At 40.1% G+C, this 21,959-nt stretch overlaps 1 protein-coding gene across 5 annotated transcripts in view; it reads left to right on the top strand.

Annotated features, from left to right (window-relative positions):
- LOC126283944 (peregrin) overlaps positions 1-21,959 on the top strand; it is a 242,985-nt gene that overhangs the window by 108,211 nt on the left and 112,815 nt on the right. For all 5 annotated transcript variants that reach the window (XM_049982350.1, XM_049982348.1, XM_049982346.1 and 2 more), the window contains exon 14: positions 15,370-15,630. In XM_049982350.1, the coding sequence (XP_049838307.1) occupies positions 15,370-15,630 (261 nt within the window). The remainder of the gene's footprint in view (positions 1-15,369; positions 15,631-21,959) is intronic.

Raw genomic sequence — 21,959 nt, 5'->3', positions numbered from 1 at the left:
ATGTGGCTCTCCCTTTGATCGTGTACACCTTCCGGGTTACAGGACTGGAGTAGGTGGTGGTGGGAGGGTGCATAGGACAGGTTTTACACCGGGGGCGGTTGCAAGGGTAGGAGCCAGAGGGTAGGGGAGGTGGTTTGGGGATTTCATAGGGATGAACCAAGAGGTTACGAAGGTTAGGTGGACGGCGGAAAGACACTCTTGGTGGAGTGGGGAGGATTTCATGAAGGATGGATCTCATTTCGGGGCAGGATTTTAGGAAGTAGTGTTTGTTGGTAATGAGGATCACCCTGTGGCTAAACATGCCTTGATGCACGGCCAGCACATCTTGGCACAGTGTTACACCGTCCGAGTTATCTGGATACTTCCCACCAACACCAACCTATCCGAACTCCGGAGATGGGAACTCGCCCTTCAGTATATCCTCTCTTCTCGATATCCGCCAGGCCTCAACCTCCGCTAATTTCAAGTTGCCGCCGCTCATACCTCACCTGTCTTTCAACAACTTCTTTGCCTCTGTACTTCCGCCTCGACTGACATCTCTGCCCTTAACTCTTTGCCTTTAAATATGTCTGCTTGTGTCTGTGTATGTGCGGATGGATATGTGTGTGTGTGTGCGAGTGTACACCTGTCCTTTTTTTCCCCTAAGGGAAGTCTTTCCGCTCCCGGGATTGGAATGACTCCTTACCCTCTCCCTTAAAACCCACATCCTTTCATTTTTCCCTCTCCTTCCCTCTTTCCTGACGAAGCAACTGCCAGTTGCGAAAGCTCGCAATTCTGTGTGTGTGTTTGTGTGTTTTGTTCATGTGCCTGTCTGCCGGCACTTTCCCGCTTGGTAAGTCTTGGAATCTTTGTTTTTAATATATTTTTCCCATGTGGAAGTTTCTTTCTGTTTTATTTACATTGACAATATAAATATATTTATATGTCATGTCAAAAATATAAAATAAATACATATGTCATATGCATGAAATGAGTGTCCAAAATGGGTCGAAAGATCAAATGTAGAAAACCACCTACATCATAACATCTACAGAAATATGAAAACTCCTACAAGATACTATTCAAGGTGAACAACATTTTGTGTGAATGCATCCATACATCCATGTACTGCTATAATACAAATATCAAATGAGAACCGCAATCTAAATGTCAGAAACTTATCATGTACATCCACAGAACATGTGGCCTCTGTAGATCGTACAATTGATAAGTTAACAGTAATAACAAAGGTGGGTTCTTGTTGGAGGGGGGTCTTCATATGTATCCAATATTGTGCTGAAGGATTAGATACAGATGAAAAATCATATTATATCTGATAATGTGTATGTAATCCACTAATTGGTCCTAACCAGGCAAAGCAGTCAACAATTACAAACAATATCGTATATATAAAAAATCGTCATCAAATATGGTCAAGTACGGCCTGGAAGCAGTTGATAATATAATGTCAGCAAATGTCATAGGCATTAAGATTGCAAGGCTAATAGGATAGTGGATGGACATACAAATATTAAGATTGCTACACTGTACTAATTGTACCTGGTAGAAGATGGGTTGGTGTAAGAGGATGTCTTTTCCAAGGACTACTTACACGTAGACGTGTATATGTTTTTCATTGGGTTTTGTATATTCTGTGTGTGGTATGACATAGGTGGTTTTCTACATTTGTCTTTTGACTCATTCTTGGACACTCATTTATGCATATGCCATACACAGTTTTCATCTCAGTATTTTATAACTTTGACATGACCTATTGACTGTCATTTTGATAGCTTTACCTATATTGACAATTAAATGTTGTTGATGCTCTCCTTGCAGAGACTACATGTACATATACGTTTCTTTTTTATTTATTTATTTCTGATGTTGGAATTTCTTTCATATATCTATCATTTCCTACAGTTACTTCTGGAGTTGGTAGGTTATTTCAGGTTTTTGCAGTTTAGTGTGTAATCTAAGTGACCAAATTTTAATTGTGGAATATTTAATTAATAATTTTATTAATAAATAGTGCATTTGCACAAGGTATAGAGTGGATATTCATCCTGTTATACTATAAATAATTCTATTTTAGGTATGTGAGCATTGAGGCATCTGTTGGTTTTTATCAAATTATTACTGTAAATGCTCTTGTATAATATTGTCCGTGATTTTTATTCTGTTTTTAATCTGCCTTTGTATTTGCATGGTTGGTAAGTTGATGATCCTCTCATTACTGTATGCATACAGGCCTGAAGATGATGTATTGAGTCACTGTAACTGGTTGCAGTATAACAAAATAACATCTAAACAATGGCTGCAGGTGTTTCATTTTTTATGGAAGGTAATGGCTGAAGTCTCGCAGACCATCAATCACAAGAATGGACATACAGAAACGCTTTTCCATAGTCTCCCTCTTCCTCTGTTTTGTCTCCTGTTCTCATTTGTTCTTCATTTTTATCCCATGCACCAGCTGTTTCTGCCAACAAACCATGCTAAAAAGATATGTTTTGGAGAGGTCTTGAGACTTAATAGTTTATAGTAAGCAAGTATAAATATGAAAACCTTCAAGTAAGACATACACTCCTGGAAATTGAAATAAGAACACCGTGAATTCATTGTCCCAGGAAGGGGAAACTTTATTGACACATTCCTGGGGTCAGATACATCACATGATCACACTGACAGAACCACAGGCACATAGACACAGGCAACAGAGCATGCACAATGTCGGCACTAGTACAGTGTATATCCACCTTTCGCAGCAATGCATGCTGCTATTCTCCCATGAAGACGATGATAGAGATGCTGGATGTAGTCCTGTGGAATGGCTTGCCATGCCATTTCCACCTTGCGCCTCAGTTGGACCAGCATTCGTGCTGGACGTGCAGACCGCGTGAGACGACACTTCATCCAGTCCCAAACATGCTCAATGGGGGACAGATCCGGAGATCTTGCTGGCCAGGGTAGTTGACTTACACCTTCTAGAGCACGTTGGGTGGCACGGGATTATTGCGGACATGCATTGTCCTGTTGGAACAGCAAGTTCCTTTGCCGTTCTAGGAATGGTAGAACGATGGGTTCGATGATGGTTTGGATGTACCGTGCACTATTCAGTGTCCCCTCGACGATCACCAGAGGCGTACGGCCAGTGTAGGAGATCGCTCCCCACACCATGATGCCGGGTGTTGGCCCTGTGTGCCTCGGTCGTATGCAGTCCTGATTGTGGTGCTCACCTGCACGGCGCCAAACACGCGTACGACCATCATTGGCACCAAGGCAGAAGCGACTCTCATCGCTGAAGACAACACGTCTCCATTCGTCCCTCCATTCACGCCTGTCGCGACACCACTGGAGGCGGGCTGCACGATGTTGGGGTGTGAGCGGAAGACGGCCTAACGGTGTGCGGGACCGTAGCCCAGCTTCATGGAGACGGTTGCGAATGGTCCTCGCCGATACCCCAGGACCAACAGTGTCCCTAATTTGCTGGGAAGTGGCGGTGCGGTCCACTACGGCACTGCGTAGGACCCTACGGTCTTGGCGTGCATCCGTGCGGCGCTGCGGTCCGGTCCCAGGTCGACGGGCACGTGCACCGTCCGCCGACCACTGCCGACAACATCGATGTACTGTGGAGACCTCACGCCCTACGTGTTGAGCAATTCGGCGGTACGTCCACCCGGCCTCCCGCATGCCCACTATACGCCCTCGCTCAAAGTCCGTCAACTGCACATACGGTTCACGTCCACGCTGTCGCGGCATGCTACCAGTGTTAAAGACTGTGATGGAGCTCCGTATGCCACGGCAAACTGGCTGACACTGACGGCGACAGTGCACAAATTCTGCGCAGCTAGCGCCATTCGACGGCCAACACCGCGGTTCCTGGTGTGTCCGCTGTGTCGTGCGTGTGATCATTGCTTGTACAGCCCTCTCGCAGTGTCCGGAGCAAGTATGGTGGGTCTGACACACCGGTGTCAATGTGTTCTTTTTTCCATTTCCAGGAGTGTATGTTTGCTCCATAAACATTGAAATCGAGATGGCAGCTGCCCGATTTGGTTCTGTCAGCCAATCACAGTCCAGGGCACATAAAACATTGCATTTCTTGGTATAAACCACAACAAAATGCAGCACCACGAAGCAGTGTGGGAGTAGGCCGGAATCAACAGTGCGAAATGAAGGAATATGTCAAAAATGTGCAAGCAGACAGTGTTCCCTGATGTGCATGATTATTGAACATAAAATACCATAAGTAAATATCTATATATTTCATAAAAAAGAATGTTTTGATCCAGTAAGAAAGCCACATTATAAATAGCTTTCATTACAGACCACTGGTGATGTTAAGTTTCAATAAAGCGGAATGTATTTATGACGAAGACACATTTTCTAATAGTTGAAAAGACGGACTTTAAAATATCTTCGATATTTATGTACTACCTGCAGACAATACGGCCACACTGAAGAAGTTAATGTTGTGAATTAATATATAAAGAGTATTGTAAAAAGCAAAGCTAGGCCATCACAAACTATTGTTTGGCTGGAACCTAATAGCACAGCTTATGAGGAACAATGACATTTATATTCTTGCTCGTCGAAAATATCTCGTGGTTTATTTCCGAATGTCATATGATTTCCAGCATTCACCTATGGGGCTCTTAAAGCTGCCACTGCTCTAAAGCACTGTTAATTTTCAACGTAAATGTTCGTATGTGGCATCAGATGAAGAATAAATGAACGAATGCCAGTTCAACATTCCAGTTCTTCAGAGGACCAAAACAGCACAATTTGGAGCAGCAAGTTGTTCAGTGGATGCAAGAAATATGCAATGAGTGCTTTCTGATTACTCAAGAAACTGTCTACGTGAAGAAAATGAAGTATTTTTCAACTACACGCATCACAGAACTGTACAGACGGGTGCCTGAGGATGATGAAGAGGGCGAGGTTTTCGTAACGATGCAGAAAAAATGGTTCAACTGGCTCTGAGCACTATGGGACTTCTGAGGTCATCTGTCCCCTAGAACTTAAACCTAACTAACCTAAGGACATCACACACATCCATGCCTGAGGCAGGATTTGAACCTGTGACAGTAACGGTCTCGCGGTTCCAGACTGTAGCGCTTAGAACCGCTTGGCCACCCTGGCCAGCATAACGATGCAGAACTATGCTAGCTTAGCTGCTGCCAGAGGTACATGACGAAAAGTTACTTACATATCAGTGCCATATAATCAATCTTAGGAAACGACACCTTTATTTGCTAGGTCATATGGGCAAGAATGATCAGGCACCATTTTATTTTCATATGGTGTCAAATGTTGCTGTCTATGTGAAGAGCATTAAAAGTGTTCCTGTAAGGACTTGTGACAGTGAAAAGGCCAGAATAACAGTAGTGCTGGGTGCAGTAATAGATAGAAGGAAGCTCCCCCAAATACGATTCTTCACAGGAAGATAATACTGAAAGAAAAACTAGCTTCAGGCCATATCTTTATTGAGAGGGAATAGATGACAAATGATATGATGTTCGATTGATTGTAGGTTATTTGGAACAGAATATCAGGCTCTTTGGTTAACAGAAGGAAGACATTGGTGCAAGATTTTGTCAGGGGAGACCTCTCCCAGGAAATTTAAGGGTCTGATAGCTTCAGGAAGGCATTTGACACTGTTCCTCACTGCCGATTAGTATTAAAAAAGAAGAGAACTTACTAAGTATCAGATCAGATTCATGGCTGGATTCAAGACTTCCTTGCAGATAAATCGTAGCACATTGCTCCTAACCGAACAAAATTGATAGAAGTAAAGATAATTTCAGGAGTACTCCAGGGAAGTGTGATAGGACCATTATTGTTTACAAAGCTTATAAATGATGTAGCAGAAAGTTTCGGAAACTCTTTAAGGCTGTTCGCAGATGGTGCAGTTGTCTATAAGGTAGCAATGGCAATGGCAGAAGGTCCTACAGACGATTCATAATTGGCGCAGGGACTGGCTGTTGACCCTGAACATAAATAAATGTAACATATTCCGCATACATAGGAAAAGATATCCACTATGGTAGGATGAGAAATTGTTGGAAATGGGAAGTACTGTAAAACATCTAGGCATATTTACCCAGAGCGACCCACCACATAAAACAAATAGTAGAAAAACACATTCCAAACTGAGATTTGTGAGAAGAATCTAAAGGAAATGTAATCCACTGATTCTTGAGTATTGTTTGTCAACTTGGGACCTTTACCAGGTAGGACTGACGGAAGGGATGGAGAAGGTACAACAAAGAGCAGAGTGTTTTGTCACGGTATCATTTAGTCTGTGTGAGAGTGTTAAAGAGGTGCTCAACAAACTTGAATGCCTGCTGTATTGTTGATCACAGAGAAGTTTACTGCTGAAATTCCATGAAAGTACTTTCTGGGAAGAGTTGTACAACATATTACTTTCTTCATCATTAGCCTCGTGGTACTTGTTCCATGAATTGCTAAATGTCCCAGAGCTTTCTACATTGGGCTTCAGCCAGCTCTCAGTCCCAATAATAATTTGTATGCAAGAAATTTCCTGGTGGGCAATAAATTCATGAACTTTGTTCTCCTTTGATTATCAAAATGTAGACAATCAATAATGATGTAAGTTTAGAATAGGTATAATATTAACTTTTTAGTGAGTAACTTTGTATAAATAAAACAGTTCGTAATTTTCCATAGTCATATTGTGTTAAAAATAAGATTTGCCCAAGGAAACAACAAAAGGGAGGGGGGTTGGGGGTGTTTATCTTATATTCAGAGCCATCTTGTACTCTGGTAAATATTGTATGTAAGATTACATTTCATCCATGTAAATACAAATAGTTACGTTAAGGAAACCAACATATTATCAATGAGTATTTTTGAGATATTTGTTTTCTGTCAGTTCTTGAATAAGTTTGCTCTTTTAGATCATTATTATATGAACAATAAACATGGTTGCGAATGTTACTTTTTCAACAAGAGCATAGCCATTGCATGTGTTGTAAGCATATATATTAAATGCGACACTGGCTTCTTGCTGTGCAGATAGCTTTATCCTACTCAGGAGACTAAGGGATCTCACCACATGTTGTGATGGGACAGAGGTGGGAATGTTTCTAGCCATTTGCAGTGTGCTTGCTGCCTGCTACATGTCTGTGCCGCTGCCGAGTGTGTGAGCAAGGAAATAGTGTATCTATTCCAGTTGCTGGCTGCAGAAACAAAAAGCAATACAAAAATGGCAGAGAATTCGGTTGTTGTAGGGAATATGGAGTGAACAGTACAAATCAGTTATACCTGGGTTGTTACTGGAACTATCAAGTAATAAAATAGAAATGTTGTTCGTACCTTTTGTCTCCCATTCAGACTTCAAAAGAAATCTGCAGTACCAGATATCATTTAAAAATTACTCACTGTGACACAGTGATGAGAATTTTGTAATTTCCTAATCTTACAAAAGAGCAGAGTGCCTTGGTGGTAGTAGGTGCTGTAGTGTAATGACCAATAAATGGAACTCTTGTGGACAGGGTGCAAGTATATATTACTCTCCCATTTGACTGTTCTGGTAAATGTTCCGCTATCATGTCAGTAATGAAGATGACTATTTGAGGGATGTAAGTTGTATGGAATAAGCAGCATCATAAACTACTGTTCACAACTAATTTTGTATATCTTGCTTCAGTTGGTATTTGTTAGTTTACCAAATGATGGAGTTTTTCTATCACACCCTGTACATGTGAATCACAGACCATGGTTAGGAGTAGAGATGTAACTATGTTCATCCTCCCCTCTCTCTCCTATGATCCTCTCTGTGGAGAAGGAAAAGACCAAAATTGGTCTGACTTTGTTCTGCTAAAGGAAAAAAAAAGAAAAGAAAAACATGAAAGAAGAACAGACTTTAGAAGCTAAAATCGAAAGAACAGAATTACTGTCCATGACCACGGGCTTCATGTCATATCATAAAAATCATGGTTAATACAACATGCTCATACACGATATGATAAATCTATCTACTGTCGAACTGAGATGTTCTCTTTACAATAGAAACTGCAAGTTGACTTTTATGAGTGTCAGTTCATTTTATTTCCACTGTGAATTACAGAGTTTTAAAACTTCATCATCAGATGGATTTATGTGAATTATTACGACATGTATATGATTTTGGGTAACATCACATACATGTCACAGGAATTCACATAAATTCACCTAATGATGGGAATTTAAAACTCCAGGAAACTTGCTCTTTCAATCAATACCAATAACACTCGCAATAAAGTGTAATCATAACTTTTCACTTCTAAATGTCCTCTTTTTGTTTTATGTATTTGTGTTTTCATTTTCATTGTCCTTATCTAAAAATAGGTCCTAATTACTGTATATCCTCATGACTATTTCTTACACAAGGTGTGGCAATATGGAAATTTTCTAATTATCAACACAGTTAAGTCACACAGCTAGTTGGGATAGCAAACAGATGAATTATTCCGTAATGAGCAAGTGGGAACTGAAGATTCTTAACATAAAACTCCCAGCAAATAATCTGTTTAAGCTATTAAGTTTGTCAGTAGAACTTGCTCACAGCCTGTACTTTCTGTTTGTGCAGTTTATGCTGATTCAGGTATAGGAGCACACTTCACCACCAAATCAGAAAAACATTTTTTTTTCTTTTGTAAAATATTATATTTATGCTTTGCTTGTTGCACCCATTTTCTGCAGTGTGTGTTGCACAATGGATGACGCTGCCAAATTTTCCAGTCGTTGCATCTCGATATTAGAAATGGCCCAAACTGTTGGAATTTGAACATATTTAACCATGGTCTTAGACAAGACTGCAGAGCCTTTTTCGGGGAATTGCAGTATTACAGAATAAAAATGATACATTATCTCCAGTCTTGCAGACAACAACTTCTGAAAGTCTGTTCTCAAAAGCAGGTATGCTCTTTGTCAACAATGCCATAGACTGAAAGGGAAATGTCTCTCCAAAATGTTATTTTTACTGCTTGCTTGAGTGATAGACAGGCACATTGAAAAAAAGATTTTAGCTATTGGACGACGTCAAGTATAAGTGCTCATAGATGACAGTATCCAGTGGTTATATATATGGGTGTGTGTGCGCGCGCGAGTATATACCTTGGTAAGTCTTGGAATCTTTACTTTTAATATATTTTTCCCATTTTTCCCATGTGGAAGTTTCTTTCATCCTTTCGTCTTTCCCTCTCTATCCTGAATAAGCAACAATCGGTTGCGAAAGCTAGTAATTCTGTGTGTGTGTTTGTGTGTTTTGTTCATTGTGCCTGTCTGCCGGCGCTTTCCCGCTTATATATATATATATATATATATATATATATATATGATATGTGCGGATGGATATGTGTGTGTGTGTGTGTGCGAGTGTATACCTGTCCTTTTTTTCCCCTAAGGGAAGTCTTTCCGCTCCCGGGATTGGAATGACTCCTTACCCTCTCCCTTAAAACCCACACCCTTTCATTTTTCCCTCTCCTTCCTTCCTTCCTGACGAAGCAACTGCCAGTTGCGAAAGCTTCAATTCTGTGTGTGTGTTTGTGTGTTTTGTTCATGTGCCTGTCTGCCGGCGCTTTCCCGCTTGGTAAGTCTTGGAATCTTTATTTTTAATATATTTTTCCCATGTGGAAGTTTCTTTCTGTTATATATATATATATATATATATATATATATATATATAATAGAAAGAAGCTTCCACATGGGAAAAATATATTAAAAACAGAGATTCCAAGACTTACCAAGCGGGAAAGCGCCGGCAGACAGGCACAATGAACAAAACACACACACAGAATTACTAGCTTTCGCAACCGATGGTTGCTTCTTCAGGAAGGAGAGGGAAAGACAAAAGGAAGTGGGTTTTAAGGGAGAGGGTAAGGAGTCAAGGAGTCATTCCAATCCCGGGAGCAGAAAGACTTCCCTTAGGGGGAAAAAAAAGGACAGGTGTACACACACACACACACACACACACACACACACACACACACACACACACACACACCCATCCGCACATACACAGACACAAGCAGAAATGTCTGTAGTTTCCATCATTCCACTAGATGAATACCAGGGCAGTACCCAAGGCCCCCCTCAATTATGTAATTCTCAAATATTTAGAACACTTTGTTGACTTTCACATGACTAAGACTACACACAGATGTTGGGATACACATATTCCATCCTAGAGAGTTAACGGGGGTCACATGGAGGTCACTCCTTAAATTAACTGTGCTAAATCCATTAATAACCATGCTAACTATGCACCAGTGCAGAACAAAGGCACAAGGAAAAGAAGAAGTGACATTTACCTTGACTTCTTGTCTGGCAATATATATAGAGTGTACTGTATGCAGATGTATTAGTTGACACACAAGCGCACACACATATATGTATATATATATATATATATAACTTACCAAACAAAAGTGCTGGCAGGTCGATAGACACACAAACATACACACAAAATTCAAGCTTTCGCAACCAACAGTTGCTTCTTCAGGAAAGAGGGAAGGAGAGGGAAAAGCGAAAGCATGTGGGTTTCAAGGGAGAGGGTAAGGAGTCATTCCATTGGGGAAAAGAGGACACACATACACTCGCGCGCAACCGCACACACACACACACACACACACACACACACACACACACACACACACACACCTCCATCCGCACCGCACATATACAGACACAAGCAGACATATGTAAAGGCAAAGAGTTCGGGCAGAGATGTCAGTCGAGGCGGAAGTACAGAGGCAAAGATGTTGTTGAATGACGGGTGAGGTATGAGCGGTGGCAACATGAAATTAGCGGAGGTTGGGGCCTGGTGGCTAACGGGAAGAGAGGATATATTGAAGGGCAAGTTCCCATCTCTGGAGTTCTGGTAGGTTGGTGTTAGTGGGAAGTATCCAGATAACCCGGACTGTGTAACACTGTGGCAAGATGTGCTGGCCATGCACCAAGGCATGTTTAGCCACAGGGTGATCCTCCTTACCAACAAATGCTGTCTGCCTGTGTCCATTCATGTGAATGGACAGTTTGTTGCTGGTCATTCCCACATAGAAAGCTTCACAGTGTAGGCAGGTCAGTTGGTAAATCACGTGGGTGCTCTGCCTTTGATCGTGTACACCTTCCGGGTTACAGGACTGGAGTAGGTGGTGGTGGGAGGGTGCATGGGACAGGTTTTGCACCGGGGCGGTTACAAGGGTAGGAGCCAGAGGTTAGGGAAGGTGTTTGGGGGATTTCATAGGATGAATCTCTTATTTCCTGGCAAATGCATTAAAATTTTTCTCATATACTATTTAAGTGATGTATACAACAAAACTTGCAACACCTGAAGACGGTGGCTGTTTCAGTCATTGAATTATTGTGCATAAAATGGAAACAACAATTCAGCAGAACATCCAGAAGCAGACGATTAGTGTACCACTATTCCCCCTTACTATACAATTCAGCCATGTTCTATGGAAACAACTACTGCCTTTATGTCTGTGTCCATTTAACATTAGAGTACAGTGCCTTTTTTGTGTCATCTGCCACTGGAATTTTTGAGTATTATGTGTGATTCTTCTAGTCTAACAAATAGAGACTAAGATGATGGGATCAAGGATTTACTTCAAACTTTGTACGTCATTAACGATAATTACGACAACATAATAGGCAAGCAGTAAGGTGCACTAGTCTGGCAGTTCCAAGAAAATTGTAGTAGAAGTTTACGTGACTATTATGTAACTGATGTATTTTTGTGAAGGTACCAGGCCTAAGAAGTCATTGTGATTAAGTAGTTAGCTTTAGTTCTTTGCAAGAGGGTTGTGTACAGGGCTACAGTTCAAAACCCACTAACTCTTACTTTTTACTGTATAATTTTTTTCATTGGTCACATTATGTAATTTATATGGCTTTTGAGAGGTAATATAATAAAAAAGTGCATTTTCAAAAAGTTGTAGTGAATTTTGCATGTTATTTGGCTACTTACTATTTGTAATTGAATTTTCAAGGATGAGGACAGGCTTGGAAATTCCAAATCAATCCTCAATAAGTAATGATGCAAATGACACTATTCATTATCAGTAATGTATTAGATCACAATAAGCCAGACCACAACAGTAATGTACTATTACTTGTCAGATGTGCTCTCGACATCACACGCTGCAAGATAGTACTTGTCAGAAAACATAAATTGACACTTCAAGCAAGTACACTTCGTTTTTTCATTGTATTACCTCTCAGCTGCCATATAAATTAAACAATATGGTCAGTGATGCAAAAAAATAGTTAAAAAATGAGTCAAACTGTTGCATGATACACTCTTGTCTTGCAAACATCAAACACTAATCACTTAGCCACCATGAACTCTAACGTTTGCTACCTACGCACGGATACATAAGCCACATAATAGATGCGTAAAACTTCTCTTGCGATTTTCTTGTAATTGCTGGAGTAGTACATCTTACTATTTGCACAATACGCTGTTTTCATGGCCTGCTGAAATAAATCCGTAATCCCAACGCCATGGCCGCATCTTGTAAGGAATTAACTTTTAAATGAAGGAAATTTTCACTCTGCAATGTAATGAAGTCTGTAATGTACCTTTCTGACAGGTTAACTGTGTACACTGGATAAGGACTCAAGCTCAGATTTTTTTATATAGATTGGCTGTGAACTAACTAAATTGAGCCATCTAGGTACAGACATCGTGGCCTACTACAAAGCTTTGCTACATCTGTACCTCTCTCTCCAATGGTTTAATTGTCTAAAGAGACACTTTTTCATGCCTAACTGGACATGAAGGTATATCCACAACCTATAAATTGTTCCTGGAAGCTTAGTATTGGAATGGTGTCTGCAAATTGACCACAGTATATTGCCTTCTCTAGTGTTGCTGAAATGTTGTACTGCCTCATATCCAGAGATCTTGACGCAGACATCAAAGGGGCATTAAAATCTAGCACCCCTTCCTTGTTCATTGAATGAATTTACTATATAGTACAGTGTATACTATTGTGGAATGTCTTGACAAATGGAACTGTGTACCACATAGAGGGCCGGCCGCGGTGGTCTCGCGGTTCTAGGCGCGCAGTTCGGAACCGTGCAACTGCTATGGTCGCAGGTTCGAATCCTGCCTCGGGCATGGATGTGTGTGATGTCCTTAGGGTAGTTAGGTTTAAGTAGTTCTAAGTTCTAGGGGACTGATGTCCACAGCAGTTGAGTCCCGTAGTGCTCAGAGCCATTTGAACCACCACATAGAGGAAATTCACGTTTCTTGCATTTTGGGGCAACACTCCAACTGAGCTGCCCAAGCACACTTCATAAACAGATCAAAACCACAGTCTGCTATTGTCCTCTCAAATTGTTTGAAGCTCCTTCGTGCCATTCATGAATACCTTGTTCACAAGGAAATTTCAATTCCATGAAAAACTGTATTTCTCTTCTTTATGGACATTCTTCTCTTGTTTTGGTCCTAACAGTAGAATTCACCGTACAGCAGAGGAACTGAGCTGTAAAAAACTTCATAAACATAACTGGAACATAGTACATAGTAATGCAGCTTGTGAACTTCAGTTCCACTTCAGAGAACTTTCATTGTATGATCCATCTGAGCTGCACTCAGGGCTTGGACTAGTACAGTTTGATAATCAGGGAGTTAGTCAGTTAAATAGCTAGTGGATCATTTGTACAATAAATGTTAATGACATGGAATGAGTCATTTTACATTCACATCACACAGTAGTTTGTAAATATGGCTATAGACTGAGTATTTACAAGTGTTTTTAATGTCCATAGCATAACCATCATTCAGAGCTCCTTTATTTGCTCATTTACGAGCAACACAATGCTATGAAATGCCAGATTGTTTGATTGTATTTCAAGATCTGCATATACATTTAGAAGTCACCACATGATATGTGTCACCGAATACATAATGTACCAGTACCATTAGCCGTCACCTCCCCCACCCCCTTACTCCTGCTGTCAATGTCCTTTATTTATTGAAGGTGCACAGTGAAAATGATCGACTGTTTTCTTAGATGTAATCTCAAATGTCTTTAAATTTATTATCATTGTGGGAGGTGTATCTAGGAGGGGTGATAATGAGAGATGTATCTAAGGGAGAAATTGTCTTGACTTATCTCAGAATAACCTTAATTCTCCACTTATTGAGTATTTCTGTGACACTCTTGTTTGACTATACAAATGCATGATGGGCCATGCAGCTCTTCTATCTCTTCCGTGTATCATACTTGATATGTATTCCAGACTAGCAAAGTAGTTAAGAACCAAGGTTCTTTTTGCGAGCATTGTATTTCTACAGGCTGCTTCTAGTGAATTTCAGTATAGTACCTTCTTTCCCCACAACTAAATTTATGTGGTGGTTCTGTCTTAAATCAATCCACATGGACACCTTTAAGTATTTGGCAGCGGTGACTGATTCTAGTAGGTGATTCTCAGAAGGTCTTTTCAGATTTTGCATGCGTTACATGTGGGCTGTTACTGTGGTCACTATTTAGAAACGGACTGGGTTATATCTTAATTTATAGTGAAGTGCTTAATCCACTGACTCTAATGGCTATTAAGCCTGCAAAGTGCAGTTCTCAAGAAACACAGTTAACTGACTGCGTAATATTCCTGCAAATTCTAGGTAATGTTAACACTGTAAATCATTGTCCATCTCTTTTCATTACTGACTCCTTTTAATGAACTATCCATCATATTTTTTAAATACAAAAAGCACTTTGAAGAAATCAATCCAAGTCCTCCTGATATATTACCTGTATTCCAGTGCAACACTTGCACTCGTCAGAGAAGTCATATTCTTTTAGTGTGCGTCTTACTGTGTATTGCTTTCATTTGTATCACTAATTGGCTTTTTGCATACGCATTACAGAATGGTGTATTTAATTTTGCTGGTGACTGTTGAAAGACACTGTAGGGCATATTCATTTTTAAAATTAATCACACTTAATAAGTATTCACGTGGTATTTACTCCCATAGGCAACATTCCAGAACATGTATCAGTATGACAGAAAATGTTGTCTGTAATAAGAACAAAGTTACTTTTAAGTAATTTTTTGTAGTTTTCGCATTTATAACACGTAGAATTATTTTATTGTAATTGTTTTGTAGCCTGTTGGCTTAAAAAGCAATGGAATGATAATCTCAGAGGTATCTGACGTAGCTGTGCATCTTTGTTGTGCCTTTTTGTGAAGCACCACAATATTAAGGTTAACAATACTTCTATTTTAACATTGTCTGTCAGCTGCTAAATTTTCATGGGAACTATTTATAAAAATACATGCTTTAGCTGGAAGAACTACACGGTGTGTAGAGTTAAAGACGTGTCTCGTATCATCTTTCTCTGTGAAACTTTGTAGATTTATTGTTATGTGTAGAAGGAGAAGACGGTTTTGAATCAGACTCGGAACACGAGGACACGACGGAGGAGGAAGTGGAAGATGTTGCAAAGAAAAATAAGGAAACAAATCCTTCGCAAGTGCGACCGCAGCCCATACAGCAGACGCGACCTTCGACTCGCCGCTCTATATCACAGCAGAGTGGAAGTCATCAGGCTGCAGAGCAAGCACCTGCACCAGCACCTGCTGCAAGACCATCTGCTTCCACTGCCTCCACCCCTTCAGTGTCTACAACACCAGGTATTCAGTATGCACTCGCAAAAGCAGAGGTTCTTCAGTTGTTTGCTTCCATTTAATTCCATAGTCATGTACATAAATGCATTTGAGACAGGAAGTTTGCATAAACTCAATGAAACAAGGAAAGTTGGAACATTAGAGATTGCCCAGGTATTGGACAGTTACTTGTGCACCTTGAGATAAACAAGCTTATCTGAAATTTCTATAAAGGTCTGTCTTTTGTCGAACCTTCTACTCAAGCATCTCTGGAAGTGACTCCAACAACCGCTATATTAGTGATCATTGTGGTGTTGTGTCACGTCCTTTCGTCTTGTATACTGTCATGTCAGACAATACAGACTTGAGGACAGGTTGTCAGTGTCAGAGAAATTGGTGCAGTTGCAACAAGAGTTACAGATAGGGTAAATATTTCTAGAACTGCTACATCTATTGTGATGAGAACAACTCAAGTTTTATAATAAAACTGAATGTGAAAAACTCAGTTACAGAGAAAACTCATAATCATTAACAATGACTAGAAGAAATTAAAGTTGATTATTACATCTAGTAAGGTGATCATTGTCACAGAAAGTGACTGATGAGCTTAATATGCATTTAGAGAACAGCTTAATCAAAACAATATGACAGAAGCTGCACTACTGCAACCGTAGTGCAGGAGCTGCTACCTTTTGTAATACAGGTGAATTTGAGGAGGGGGGACCCAAAAGCTATGTTACTGATGAATGGAAACACATAGGGGGGGGGGGGGGAGGGGGGTGCAAATGCACTTTTACAGTGCCTGTAAATCCAGGATGTGTTACACATGTAGAACATAAGCTCAACCATACCTCCTTATTAACGTCGAGCAAGTAGGAGTTCTATTGTAACTTGTACAGCTGTACCATAGTTTTCAGTCTGTGTTCGAGCCACACTGAATCAAAATGATGAAGTATATTCAACCATTCAAGGTGACTGTGTTCATTTGGTGGACACACGTTGTTCTTCATAGGACTTTACATCTTCAAAGACAGTAATATCTCTAATCTCATAGCTGTAAATGACAAAGATTGATTAGAGTAGCATGTAGATGAAATAGCATTACAATTTCAGGATTTAAACATTATGTGACTACAGTAATTGATATTGTAAAAACAGTGAATGGCTCATAACACTCATGTGTGCTTCTCAAGACATTCTCTCTGTGAGGGATGGTGTATATAATCTTCAGTCAGCACTTTTAAACATTGATCTCTAAGATGATCCATAGCTATTTTGGCTGTGCAAGGAGACTCTTATGCTGAACTAGATAGGTGTTTTGTTTAACCTGTATTTTATTTGTTGCAGCAAATGTAAATGTATTTCACTCGTGTATGATGTGAATGACAACGATAAAAGTGTCAGAAACACTTGTCTTAATTGCCAAAAGATATGTGATATCACATGAGTTAAAATTATTCTTGTACGTGACTTCAGCAGGAAGTGAAATGCTTCTGTATGAGATTATATTCTGGATACCTAAATAATTTACAGTGCATGCAAATGACTGAATTCACAAAGTTAACCCACAATTTAATTCAAGTCTTACGTTTGGTTATGTGAATTGTTACAAAGAAATAGTATGGATATACATTGCGTTGTTCAGAAATGAAACTGTAGTACTGGATCATCAAAAGTATTCAGATGTTTCTTAGAAGACATCCGTGTTATTGAAAAGTGCTGAGTTCAGTGCTGTATGTGCATTGAAGTCTACCAAAAATATTACTATTTATGTGGGACTTAGCAGAAAACACAAGGGTTTCTTAGATAGTTATGCTGAGATTTCATTAGAGGCTCTTAATGGTGAAGAATGTTGGTAAAGCCTATTGGAGCATAATGGTGGATAACATTGTGAAGAGTGAAGTACTTGTGAAGGCCTGAAAATCTTCTCCTTAAAAATTTGCCAACTAGCGGAGTAGGAACAACTTAAGCTTGAGAGACACTCAGACAAAGAAGTAAAGAAACATTGGGCTTGCACATTTTTTGAACTACAAGAGATAATTTTGACAGCAGTAAGGGCAGGGGAAAAGAAAGAGTTAGATCTGCAGATGCAGGAGGGCAAAGAGAAGTTTCTCCAGGCATTCTATCATGGTAAACACAAAGTGGTAAGGAAGTCATCAGAATAACAATGAAACAATAGAACTGAATGCAAATAAATGGTACATAATCAAAACGCAGTTCAACAGTGGTTCAGCTAGTGAACCAGTGTGGAGCTACTTACAAACAAATACACACATCAAATAAAGTTTTGCATCACCTTGGTTCCGAGAGTTCCAGAACCTGTACAGAAAATTGCAATAGAGATCAACATAAACATCATTTCCGCCCTTTTTATTGCTCATGAAAACCACACAATGCATGTTGTACCACCATACTGCACAATTGGGGCACGAATTTCGTCCATGAAGACAAATGCCTCGCCAATATACTGCCGATGTGGTTGCACTGTCAGTCGGAGGGCAGCATTCACGTAGTGTACAGCTGTTACAGCACCTACCATGACCACCAATGGTGTATGTCAGCCACACAAAATGCCACCCCAAAATGGCAGGGAACCACCACCTTGCTGCACTCAATGGACAGTGTGTCTAAAGTTTCCAGTCGGACTGGATTGCCTCCAAATACGTCTCCATTGATTGTCTGGTTGAAGTCATATGCGACCCTCATTGGTGAAAAGAATGTGATGCCAGTCAAGAGTGGTCCATTTGGCATGTTGTTGAGCCCATCTGTACCGTGCTGCATCGTGTCATGGTTGCAAAGATAGACATTGCCATGGACGTCGGGAGTGAAGTTGCGCATCATGCAGCCTGTTGTATACAATTTGAGTCCTAACATGACATCCTGTGGCTGCACGAAAAGCATTATTCAACATAGTGGCGTTGCTGTCACAGGTTCCTCGCAAGCCATAATCCGTAGGTAGCGGTCATTCACTGCATTAGCAGCCCATGGGTGGCCTGAGCGAGGCATGTCATCAACAGTTCCTGTTTCTCTGTATCTCCTCCACATCTGAACAACATCGCTTTGGTTCACTCCGAGACACCTAGACACTTCCGTTGTTGAGAGGCCTTCCTGGCACAGAGTAACAATGCGAACACTATCGGACCGTGGTATTCACTGTCTAGGCATGGTTGAACTACAGACAACACGGGCCGTGTAACTCCTTCCTGGTGGAATGACTGGGACTGATTGGGGGATCCCCTCCGTCTAATAGGTGCTGCTCATGCATGGTGGTTTACATCTTTGGGCGGGTTTTGTGACATCTCTGAACAATAAAAGGGACTGTGTCTGTGATACAATATCCACAGTCAACATCTGTGTTCAGGACTTCTGGTAACCGGGGTGACGCAAAACTTTTTTTGGTGTGTGAATAAGGCAATGTATTCAGAAATAAGAGTGGAATAATATAAATCAATTTCAGTAGATGAGACCTGTTCTGGGACTTCCAGGCTAGCTTCACTTCTACACCAAAATAAACTTCTTTTTATACATATTGTGCGATGCTGAGTAACTTCAAATGTCATAAGTAACCCCTTTTCACTTTGTTATTATTCGTCTACCTTATTTGTCAATGTCAGTCAGTATATGCAGATACATACAGTCTTGATTTCAATTGATACAGTATCCAGTAAATTTCTTTTGTAGTGGTTGTTTAGCCTACCAGTACACCAAAACATTTCACAGTATCCTGTTTTAAGTGAAACTGACAACATGGCACTGTTCATCAAGCTATATATTCATATTCAGGAGATTTTCAAGATATGTACAAAAAGAGTGTAGGGCTATATTGCGAGACTGCACTGGAAGATGTACAGGTGGATACAGATATTTACTAAAAGTAAGCTGAAACGTTGAATGCTATCCATGTTTGAAAAGTGTTGATGATTTACTGGGAGACAATCCATTTAAACTGTGGATGAATCAGGTTAAAAATAGTAAAATATCACATTCATGGAGTTGTTTTAGCTCTTATCTATATTTTGATATGTATTTTTATGCTTACCGTGCTAACAAGCATTAATTGGCTGCAGTTGACATTCGTATGTAAATTTGGGATATATATATATCAGACAGTTACGGTAAACATTTGACAAACTGTCTGAATATCTATACTGCATCATTTAAAATGGTTAAGGATGCCAATCACACACCAGTGATGAAATTTGAAATTAGACGTATTTGGTTGGTTGATGCTGTTTGACACTTTTACTATGTTTGTCAATATTGCTTACCTTAAAAATATTTTCTTACATGTTGAAAAATAGAAAAAGATGTCTGTTCAAAATGTTGGAAAAGTGATTTCACCAAAAATTGATAAACAGTTCCACAGGATTTCCTTTAGAGTATTCTCTTATCCTTTCAATCTTGTTTCTTTAACAACCTATTCATTTCTGAAACTAGTCTGCAGTTCCGATATTACAAAAGGTTCCTGTGTCAAATTTTGTTTTAAGTATTCTGTTACAACTAGTTGCAGTATGGCTTAAAGCAGGTTGTTCTAGCCTGAGTGCATGTGCTATGGAATCTGGGTGCCCATGGCCAGAGGGTGAGTAGGAATGGGCAAAAAGCTGATGCAATCACAGTCGTGCCATAGATTACGCGATTATGTACCTTGGCCTTTTGTCCATGGGTGGGGTACTTAAATGACTTACATATTCAACAGAACAAAATGTGAATGCCATGCAGTGGTACGGCCTGTGGGTAGCCTACACTACCTATGACAGCCTGCAGGTGAGCTGACGGGTACTCGCAGGTCCCCATGCCCCAAAGGCCAGAGTTGGAAAAGCCTTGGGTAAAAATTAAGAAGCAGAGAGTTGGCAGAAAGAGCCAAGAAGCTACACGAAAGAGTCCCAGAAATGAGGAACATTGCATTGTTAGTACAAAAATTGTTAATTTTGACACTATGAGTAGCCAGTGTACTTCAGGAATTGTCAATAATCTGTCTAAAGTTTAAGCCAAAATGAAACAGTTGAAAATCCAGGTTAGAATGTAACAATATTATAAGAAGGATAATTGCTACTCACAATATAGCAGAGATATTGAGTCACAGATAGGCACAACAAAAATTCTGTCTGAAAGTGACCTTTTGGCCAGCAAATCCTTTGTCGAGAATAGAAAAACGTGTGGAGTAAAGTAAGAGAGTAAGGTGCGATCTTTGAGTTTTGTGTTTTAAGTTTCGAATTCTATGGATTACCTGGATGACGAAGAATACCTGGAGGTGAGGGAAGAGGTGAACATCCCATGAATGAGGGTCGTAATGGACAGAAGAGACCCATTTGTGATTTATAGTGACAGTGTTATCAAAGGGTGGTTTAGGTTTCGTAAGGAATCTTTTGAGTTGCTGATTGGTATGCTGGAGCCGTTACTGCAGCATAATTCTGACAGGAACTCTGCTTTGTCTCCTAGGCTGCAACTTCTTTGTGGACTGCGAATCTTTCACACACATACTTATGTAATCGTAGCAGGGGATCTCATTAATACCCATTTTACTACTGCTGGAAGAGCTTGTAACAGTGTGATAAACCCTTTAATTTCCTTAAAGCCACTGTGTATGTCCATGCCACAGAGCCAAGAAAATATATTGAAGAACAAAAGGGAATTCTATCGAACTGGTGGATTCCTAAATGTCATAGGGGCCATAGATTGTGTACATTTACACTTACTTTGTCCTTCTGGAACACAAACAGAACTACACAAAAATCACAAGAATCTGTTTTCTATCAATATACAAATCATCTGTGATGCCAATGTGAAGATTTTGAATGTGGTAAGCCATTGTCCGGGTTCCACACATGATGCGTGCATTTGGGACAACAGTAGAGTTGCTACAGAATTTGAAAATGGACTGTGTAAAGGGTTGCTTATTGGACATAGTGGATATGCTCTCTTCAAAAATCTTATGACACGTGTGTTTCAAGCCCACACAGGAGCTGAATGGGCTACAATAGAGCCCATATTCCTACCATATATGTAATAGAGTGAGTGTTCATTGTTTGGAAGAAACGTTTCCAAATTCTTACCAAAACAATGTGATTTAAACCAAAAAAGTGTGGGAATGTTATTGTGGCTGCTGCAGTTCTACACAACTTTGGAATAGAAGTTAGAGATGTGTTTCACTCTGAAGCTGTGAAGGTGAATGACATCGAACAATATGCATTTCAGCCAGAAGTAGATGCTGCAGGACAAGCTGTCAGGAGGTCTATTATACTTAATTACTTTAATTAAAATTGTACCTAGTTTTGCTAGTAAAATTTCAGCAAACTGCCCTTTTTCATTTTCTGGTATGTTTCTTGAATGTTTCTTGGCTACCTCCATGTTGCTGC

The sequence above is a fragment of the Schistocerca gregaria genome, chromosome 8 (assembly GCF_023897955.1).
Source record: "Schistocerca gregaria isolate iqSchGreg1 chromosome 8, iqSchGreg1.2, whole genome shotgun sequence".
NCBI lineage: Eukaryota > Metazoa > Arthropoda > Insecta > Orthoptera > Acrididae > Schistocerca > Schistocerca gregaria.
Note: the sequence above shows the minus strand (reverse complement) of the source record. Positions and strands in the feature narration are given on the sequence as shown.